Source organism: Notothenia rossii (assembly GCF_949606895.1).
Source record: "Notothenia rossii genome assembly, chromosome: 5".
Taxonomy (NCBI): domain Eukaryota; kingdom Metazoa; phylum Chordata; class Actinopteri; order Perciformes; family Nototheniidae; genus Notothenia; species Notothenia rossii.
In genome coordinates this window covers 65,827,544-65,837,552 of record NC_136903.1, presented here as the reverse complement: position 1 = coordinate 65,837,552, position 10,009 = coordinate 65,827,544, and the positions used below count along the sequence as shown (strand labels likewise).

General features: G+C 37.8%; 1 protein-coding gene across 1 annotated transcript; it reads left to right on the top strand.

Moving 5' to 3' along the window:
* Window positions 1-5,566: 5,566 nt before the first annotated feature.
* snrpc (small nuclear ribonucleoprotein polypeptide C) lies at window positions 5,567-9,102 on the top strand. The gene is made up of 6 exons (XM_079685639.1): window positions 5,567-5,684; window positions 6,464-6,506; window positions 6,616-6,724; window positions 7,397-7,456; window positions 7,890-7,994; window positions 8,552-9,102. The coding sequence occupies exons 1-6, from the start codon at window positions 5,677-5,679 to the stop codon at window positions 8,671-8,673; spliced, it is 447 nt and encodes a 148-aa protein (XP_079541765.1). The 5' UTR covers window positions 5,567-5,676; the 3' UTR covers window positions 8,674-9,102.
* Window positions 9,103-10,009: the final 907 nt, after the last annotated feature.

The window sequence follows — 10,009 nt, the reverse complement described above, 5'->3', positions numbered from 1 at the left end:
TGTCATGAAATAGAAATATTAGTAATAAAAACAATGTTAGTTTTGGTGTAGCGAGCTAGCCAGTGTGGTGGAATGTTAGTTAGTTGGTAACGTTAGCTAACGTTAAGTTTACCTCAGAAAGCACATTGACTATCCGAGTCAAACATTTGCCAAATTCAACCCTGTCATAATGTGCGCTAACGTTAGCTAACTAGCTCAGTGGTTCTCAACTCCAGTCCTGTTGAATGTTTTCGTTCCAACCCAGAACTAACACACCTGATTCAACTGTTCTAATAAGATAGGCATAGCTCTTGATTAGTTGAATCAGACCTGTCAGGCTGTCCTAATGCTTACTAACTAAATAATAGCTACATTTAACAAATGGAAATGATTCAATGTTGATAATACACATTTTGTTATATCATTTTAGATTCACTTTTAAAATATCTGGGACCATCTGCTGCATCAGTTGACAAGGAACCGCCATGCACCTCAGCTGTGCCGGCTTCCTCAGGTGAGTGCAATGTGTCAATAGATGTTCCTGATGATAAATAATTTAATGTGAAATCCAGTCAATATATTTGCTCTTGTGTGTTCTTTCTATATTTATAGACCTAGAACCATATGAAGGAACGTCAGAACAGCAAGCTGCTCATCCTGATGAGATGACCACTGATTCCACCCTGCCACTGACCACTGTGTCTGTTTGTTCTGGTGAGTACAATATGTCAATAGATGTTCCTGATGTGATGATAAATAATTGAATGTAAAAATGACTGTCGTGCCATTTCTAATCCAGCCAATATATTTGCTCTTGTGTGTTCTCTATATATGTATAGGCCCAGAACCACTGCAAGGAACGTCAGAACAGCCTGCTGCATCTCATCCTGATTGCACCACAGATTCCACCCATACACTCTTCTCAGGTGTGTGCCTTATGAATGTAAAGATGTTTAGCTATAAACCTAATTGTCCTCATGCTTTCAAATAATTGCTTTCTGTTTTTATTTACATTTTACACACTGTCCCAACCTTTTTGGAATTGGGGTTGTGTGTGTGTGTGTGTGTGTGTGTGTGTGTGTGTGTGTGTGTGTGTGTGTGTGTGTGTGTGTGTGTGTGTGTGTGTGTGTGTGTGTGTGTGTGTGTGTGTGTGTGTGTGTGTGTGTGTGTGTGTGTGTGTGTGTGTGTGTGTGTGTGTGTGTGTGTGTGTGTGTGTGTGTGTGTGTGTGTGTGTGTGTGTGTGTGTGTGAAGATATTGTGAATATGAGGTGAGAAAATGTGCTTCACATGCCCTCCAGATGCAGCAAAGACAGACGATCCACTACCAACCGATCCTGCTGACTGCCCTTCACATCTCACAGACACAATGAGGACAGAGTTTGTTCGGAGAGGACCATATCAGATAACACCTGATTTCATTTTCCCAAGGAGAGATGATGGGAGAAGTTGCCACCACCAGTACTTCAGCAGGACCTTAGTAAATGGAGAAAGGATCAAAAGAAGTTGGGTGACATATTCAAAAAAGAAGAACAGTCTTTTTTGTTTTTGTTGTCAACTTTTATCTCCAAAACAAATTAATTTAACAAATGCAGGACTGTCGGATTGGAAAAATGCAAGTGCTGCTTTGACCAGCCATGAAAATAGTCCGGAACACCTGAACAATTTGGCATCATGGAAAGAATTGGCAGTTCGATTAAAACAAGGTACAACAATAGACAAACAAGAGCAGGCCCTCCTTGAGGCAGAGAAAAGTCGGTGGAGAGCAGTGCTGACACGACTGGTTGCTATTGTACAGTCTCTGGCAGGGCGAAATATGGCATTGAGAGGAAAGACAGAAATACTCTCCTTCAAATGGAAACTTTTTGAAAGAGGTTGAGCTTTTGGCGCAGTTTGACCCAGTGATGAAAGACCACATCCACAAGATTAAAAGTCAAACATCCCACCACAGCTACTTGGGCAAAACCATTCAGAATGAGTTGATTGAATGCATCAGTGGAAAGATTCTATCAACAATAGTGCAAGAAATAAAGAAATGCAAGTACTTTTCCCTCATTTTAGATTGCACCCCGGATGTTAGCCACACTGAACAGCTGTCAGTAGTCATCAGAATTGTGACACTGGAAGAAGACCCCCAGATTAAAGAGCACTTCATGGGATTCCTAGTAGCAGAGGAGTCCACTGGTGAAAGTTTGTCCGCCCTGATTTTGAAGAGGCTGGAGGAGTTGCAGATTGCCTTTGATGACTGCAGAGGACAGTCATATGACAACGGCGCAAATATGAGAGGGAAGAACAAGGGAGTACAGGCCAGGCTACTGCAGTTGAACCCAAGAGCTTTGTTTGTGCCTTGTGGGGCACATACACTCAATTTGGTCATTGCTGATGCTGCCAAAAGCTCCAAAGATGCCATATCATTTTTTGGCATTGTGCAGAAGCTATACTGCCTGTTTTCTGCCTCTACACAGAGATGGGCCATCCTCAAGAAACACGTCAACCTTTCACTCAAAATGTGGTCAGAAACCAGATGGGAGAGCAGAGTGAAAGCTGTGGAGCCTCTGCGATATGAAGCCGCAGCTGTGAGAGAGGCACTGCTTGAGGTGAGAAACCAGGCCAAAGACCCAATCATCAGGATTGAAGCCCAGTCTCTGGCAGAAGAAGTGGGGTCATTCCGCTTTTCACTGTGCACAGTGGTCTGGTATGACATGTTAAGTCAAATTCAGCAGGTGAGCAAAGTCCTGCAGTCCCAAACAATGCAAGTGGATGTAGCAGTAAGTCTACTGAAAAAGACTGAAAAAGCTCTCAAATCCTACAGAGCCACAGGCTTTGTGGCTTCACAAACATCAGCCAAGGACATGTGTGAAGACATGAATGTGGATGCAGTCCTTGTGCAAAAGCGGCTGAAGTCAACAAAGAGGCACTTCTCATATGAGTCTCCTGATGAGCCATTGAGGAATGCCTTGCAAAATCTGGAGGTAACGTTCTTTAACGTGGTGGTAGATGCTGCAGTGTCAGCACAAAAGGAGAGGTTTACCACTCTTGAACATGTGCAAGACAAGTTTGGCATTCTGTACAACTTCCCAGACCTGCCACACCAAGAGCTGATGAAGCAAGCAGAGGCACTTGCACACACCTTAAGCCATGGAGGGCAATCTGATTTGGATGGGAAGGAGCTGGCTCAGGAGTTGGAAAATGTACCTGACTTGCCATCAAAGAGCATGACAACTCTTGAGTTGTTGAAATTCATACATACAAAGCAGCTCACCGAAATATATCCCAACTTGTGTATTGCTCTGCGGATCAGTGCAACGCTACCAGTAACAGTAGCTTCAGCCGAGAGGAGTTTTTCCAAATTAAAACTCTTGAAAACATACCTGAGGTCCACCATGGCTCAAGAACGCCTCAGTGGTCTGGCTGTAATCAGTATTAACCATGAGGTTGGTGGTCAGATTTCATATGATGATGTGATTGATGACTTTGCAGCGAGGAAGGCCAGAAGGATTGCACTGTAAATGGAAACCAGTAGGAGCTAATATGTAGGCCAACCTTGTGTGATGATAGGGAGTGGAATGTAAATAGTTCTTGAGACAAAGTGAATTTGTAATTTTTATGTATTTGTTTGTTTATTTAGCATAATGTGTAACATATTTTACAATACATAATTTTCTTTTAAAGCAAATGTGCACGTTATTTTATTGTTTGTTATTGTTATTATTATTATTGTTTGTTAGCTAAGTTGTTTGTTTTAATTCTTTAGTGTGCACTTTACATTTCTTCTTAATTTTCTTTGAAAGCAAATTTGCACATTCTTTTATTGTTTGTTATTGATATTATTATTGTTTGTTAGCTAAGTTGTTTATTTGTTTTAATTCTTTAGTGTGCACTTTACATTTATTCTTAGCTCTTGTTCTTGCTTGTAATAAATAAAGCTGCAGTACTTTACTGTATAACTGTTAAGATGTTTTGATATTTTTTTTGGGGGGGGCGCAGTGGTGAAGCTCGCCTAGGGCACCAAATGTGCTAGGTCCGCCCCTGAATACACGTAGTTTACAGAGATGCTGTATGAGAAACCAAAGTGATTTTGGAAAATTGTACGATATAAATCTATTCTAGTAGACCTCAACAATGGAATTATGATCAGTGGAAATGGCCATGAAATGGGACCTTTAATATGATATATTTCAAATATCACAATATTCACCTTTTTATTAGATTGACATATACTTTTACAGGTTTTACTATATGTGTTAACTATGTAAGAATGTCCATTGTCTGTATAAATGTTTCCATAAGGAGAAAAACTAATATTTAAGATTGAAGATAATTGTATATTATTATTAGTTTTTCATCTTTTTACATATAGTTTACATTTCAATTTTCTTTTTGCTTTTATATATCTCATTGGACATTTCTAAAGTAATAACGATTGAGATCTTTAAGAATTTCAACTTTTATCATTTAACCAAACAAAGGATTGTGGGGTAAAATATCCTCGGATTACTCTTGAATGAAAATATCCACTAACCATTAGTTAAAATTAGCTCTGCAATAGGTCATCCAACTACAATAGGAGAAGCATTGTATGTATGCATGTTAAATAATTATCTAACAATATATCATTGTGTATATAATATAAAAGTAAGAGTGGACCTTTTTTCTGCATTAAGTACTTTTACTTTAAATACTTTACATACACTTTCCTGATTATGCTTTCATACTTTAACTTAAATAATATTTTCATTGAAGGACTTTCTTTTAACAATATTTTTAGGGTGTCCTATTATTAGTTTGACATAGGTGAAGGATATGAAAACGTCCTTTTTATTTATACATTTTAGGATTCTTATTAAAAAAAAAAGTTTTGCCAATAGTTAGATAATTGAAATTCAGAAAGATATATATTTTTAGCCAAGCTCAACAAGAACACATTTTTATCCCTGTAGAATTTTTTCAACTTTTTCTTGAAGAATGGAGAATAGTGGGTGCACGAACAAATCCCAATAAAATATTGATATTGTTGTTGTGTGCATTTGAATTAATAACAAATAAAAAAAACAATGAAATTACTGTTTCCAACATTCCTATGACATGTATACAAATAGCTATAGTAGGACATATAAGTACACAGGGAGTTTACAGGACATCTGTGGCTCTTTTGTTAGCTACACCAACTATAAAGACACCATTTTCTGAAATCACATATACAAGAGAAGAACACCATTTGATGTAGATTTTCCACAACATTTATTTTCATTAAGATATAAACTAAAGCATAGCTTTTAACCAAGTATTTTTTATAAATATCCTAGGATTATTAATATAATAATTTGTATTATCATAAAAGTATTAAGTTTATCAATTAAAAACAAATTAATAATTTTACAGCTATAGGCCTACCTTAGATTTGGACTTTTTTCAATTTTTTTCAATTTTCCCTTTAAAACTTCCCTCCTTCCCACAATTGCAATGTATTTTATATAGATAACTCTATATATGTTGTTTTATTTGATTCGATTTGTTTTCCTTAACCGTTAAATATGAGTAGAGTATGGATTTCGTGTGAAGGGGGACAAATATATTATCAGTAGTGCAGTGATGTTCACGCACTTTCAGGCGGAACCAACGGTCGGCAGGTCTTATATGTGGTAGGAACAGTTTGTGGGGACACCGGAATCGCGCTCTTGACGGAGATTGCCGGGGAACATGCCTAAGTAAGTAAAGATCTTACTTGCCCTTGTAAGCTTAATCTTTGATTTTTACATTTCAACCCAATTAAATATTATTTGTTTTTGTAGTAAGCACCGAACGGCGCTTAAATATAACTGTAAACTAATTGAAACAGACCAGTTTGTTTCCAGTGAACGCTGGGAGCTTTGTTTGGGCTCTGTCTATTTGCTGGACTCAGCCCCAACGTGAACATTAACAATTTCCAGGAAGATGTATCTGCAGCAGCGTGATACAAAAGCAACTGGTTCATTTTTGTATATTTAGGACTTTAACTATATCAACCTAAACATAAAGATTTTTTAATTAAAGTGTTTAGATTTTAGACCTTGTAATGTGAATTTTTTACTACGTAATATTCCTTTAAAAAAAAAAAGAGAGAAGACATTATGCTGATTGTTTTAAAACAATATATCTTGCATACTAAAAATCATTTACATCCAAGGTGAACGTCGTCACTGGGCCACAGCTTTTTAAAGTGGAGCAGCTGCAGAGCACAACACATCCTAATAAAATGAGTGGATAGGAAAAATAATAGAAAATGAGTAGCATGATACTAAGGAATGAATTAGGTTTTCTATGAGTTTTTCCTAAGTCATTTGAAGGTCCATTGAATATTTTAAATGTATAGAAAAACCTGCAGGACACAAGGCCAAGACAAACCATAAGAAAGACTTCAACTGTACCATGCAGCTCTTATTTGAAGAGAAGAGTTTTGGGTCAAGTCGTGATTTTGTGTTAACCCCCAAACTTTTATTTTTGACAGGTTTTACTGTGATTACTGTGACACCTACCTAACACATGATTCGGTAAGTTGAACTTGTGTGTATCAAACTATTGTCAAATATTAAAGAATCGGACTTAAATGTATTTTGCTCCTGTTAAATATCTACAAATCTGTCTGTTTTCTGTTCTTAGCCATCGGTGAGGAAGACCCACTGCAGTGGCCGAAAACACAAAGAAAATGTAAAAGATTACTACCAGAAATGGATGGAGGAGCAGGCTCAGAGCCTGATCGATAAAACAAGTAAGCACATTATTGGATCAAGTATTTGGATAACGCAGCTAAGTGCATTTTAGAAGTACAAAGCAACTGCTGTTTGTGTTTCTTTGGACGTTTTACCACTCACTCCAAAACCTTGTCGGACTTCTAGCTGTAGTAAGTTAACAAATAACTTACGATAACTATGCTTTATTTTTTACCTTCATATTTAATATCCTTGTATAGAAAATCAGCGAGGTGTTGGAGTAAAGCCTGTTACGGATCCCACACAACTCATGCTTACACATGTGTGGGACTTCCAGGCTCTTTGCTTACATTGTGCACAATGTTCAGCAGCTCACTTCGGCCCCCTCTGAGATTACAAACCACTAATCCACATTACAGATGCTCAAGTGTGTTATTGTCCACTGTGGAGGAACACGTTTTACACACCAAATGATCCTTTGCAACACAAAAAGAGAGTAGCCATACATCCTTTATGCAAGTAAAGCATTCAAAATGGCTTCTCTTTTTTTTCACGTAGGGTATTTATTTATCTGTGCACATTCGTAGAAAGACGAGGGGAGCTTTTGTGTTTTTTGCATTCAGTGTATACAGCATGAAACACGCTTCAATGAACTCTTTACAAACACAAAAAAGATGATGTGCTGGACATTTAAATATGTGTGTTTAATGTTTTGTCCTTTCTCCCGACAGCGGCTGCCTTTCAACAGGGAAAGATTCCTCCCACGCCGTTCCCTGGTGGGCCCCCCCCAGGTGAGTCCATCTTTGATGTATCATCATTTGATTAGAATAAACATTCATCAAAATCGTGAAGCGTTTGCATTCTTTAAGAATTACAACTACCACATACAAATAATACTCAACTGGACATGAAAATAAACCAAATATGAAACCCTTTTTACTTAGCCGGTGTTTTCCTTTACTTGTGTAACATTTTACTTTTGTTAAAGAGCACCTGCAATGACGCGGCTAAAACAAAGACAAAAACATTTAAAAAATGATGTTTCATCATACTGAGAACTTTCAAATACTATGTCAAGCCCATTTAATTCAACAAGACCACAAACTATATCCTCAAAGAATATAGCACAATGAACTGTGATGCACGGGAATCTGAACTTTTCTTATGGATAGAATATTGTCTTATCATTGAATGTAAACTTAACGTTTGCTGTTTTTAACGCAGGTGGCCCTCCTCGGCCAGGTATGCTACCAACGCCCCCCATGGGAGGACCTCCTATGATGCCCATGATGGGGCCCCCACCACATGGGATGATGCCAGGTGGACCTGGTAAGAAATACTTTTATTTAACTCTACTCGTTCCTAATTAGTGTAAAGTAACATCAGTATCCTCTGCTCTCGTGCAGTTTTTGGATGGCCTGTATTTCTTTTACCTCTTTAAGCAGACTGCCTATTCACTGACTGAAAAAACCAACACATTTCTAACACAATATCTTTTCTAAAGCACACCTCATGTTGATTGATCAAATAGTTGACTGTTATCTAACATTTTATTAAATAAATTACTTTCAATTATTGTAACTAAAGAAATTAAATGAACCTAAAGTGAAAATGATTGTGTCCTAAAACCAAATGTACTGAAAGCATAGGTAAAACAAAGAGTTATACATAGCAAAACATAATGAGTACAGAAGAGTGAAACTATAGCATTTATTTCTATAGCACAACATCCCATTCAATGTCCAATGAAAGAGTTGGAGTTAAATCTGGACCAGGTTATTCTCAGTGAGTTGTGAAGTTTCTAATGCACTGATGTGACTCCTACATGAACAGCTGTTGTCATAAATCAATACCCTAAGCTGTGTACCCTTCGCTGTCTCCTCTAGGAGGCATGAGGCCGCCGATGGGAGGACCCATGCAGATGATGCCCGGACCGCCCCACATGATGCGTCACCCCCGACCGATGATGATGCCCGTCCGGCCGGGCATGATGCGACCGGACAGATAAGACCGCATGGATGTTCTCCGCTCTTTGCTGCCATGAACAGACTTTGTCTAGTGAGGACACTTGGGCTAACACTTTTTCAATACCACCTCTTAAATCTTCAAATGTCCACGCTGAAGTCCCTGATGAAATAATCTTTTTTTTTTTAAATACCTACCGTTTCTTCTTGTGCCGGAATCGTGACATTTATTAATTTTCCTTACATTAGAAGAATTTCAGATCCCCGTTTTAAAGAGTTTCTTTTTTTTAACGAAATGCCCACTTTGTGTTCTTTTGATATCTTGTCTCACTCTGACAAACTGCTCATTACCCACATTTGAAGAGCGTGTTTGATATGACAATATTTGTTACTATATTTTTACTTTTTGTTTTTAGGTTTTACATGTTTTTGTTATATTTCATTGCATTGGGAAATAAAACAGTGATTTCAAACTTGTTTCTTTAAGATTTCAGTCGATCTCAACATAACTAACTTTTTAAAGGTTTCAATCATTCCGGCTGATTAGAATTCAAGTGAGGTTGAAGCTCTGTTTATGGGATAAAAAGCTCTAAAACATCACTTTAAACTCCCCCCTCAGCACCAAACGGCAGACTGAAAAACGTTAGCTTCGGCCTTGAGAAGAAATTGGAGCGCTTTTCTTTCAAAAATGCAAAAGACACACTAAAGCAGGGGTGTCAAACTCAAGGACTGGGGGCCAAATCCGGCCCTCAACCTCATTTTATGTGGACCCGCAAGACCTTGCAAAGAATATAATATGTTTATTATACGGTTACATGGGGATTTACAGAAGCATGTCCCACAATGCATCTCAAATTCGACTTTTTTTCTCAGAACAAGATTTTTTTCTCTCCGAATGTTAGTTTTTTTTTATGTAATTTTTTTTCTTAGAAATTACCTGATAATAATCCAATGCAGAGGCAATCATTTTTTTTTATGTAATTTTTTTTTTTAATTTAACCTTTTATTTAACCAGATCAAAGCATTGAGATAGAATCTCATCTGCAATGCTGACCTGGCCAAGAAGTTAGCAACGTTACACATAACACAAACATATAAAATACAGAGAACATAACTAAGAAAACAAAAGACGAAAAAGCAGTCACTACATTGTGCACATTAGGACAGTAATAAAGGTACACTACTTATTACTGCAAGAGCAGCTGGTGGTAAGGACTTCAGACAACTTCCATTTAAAACATGCTATTGAGACAAGTGCTGTCAGTTTGAGGTGTGATTGAAGGTCATTCCAAGACCAAGGACCATATTAAAAAAGACTCCTTTTCCCAGCCTCAGTCCGCACGGCAGGTACCTGGAACCGTATCCAGGCACTGGATCTGA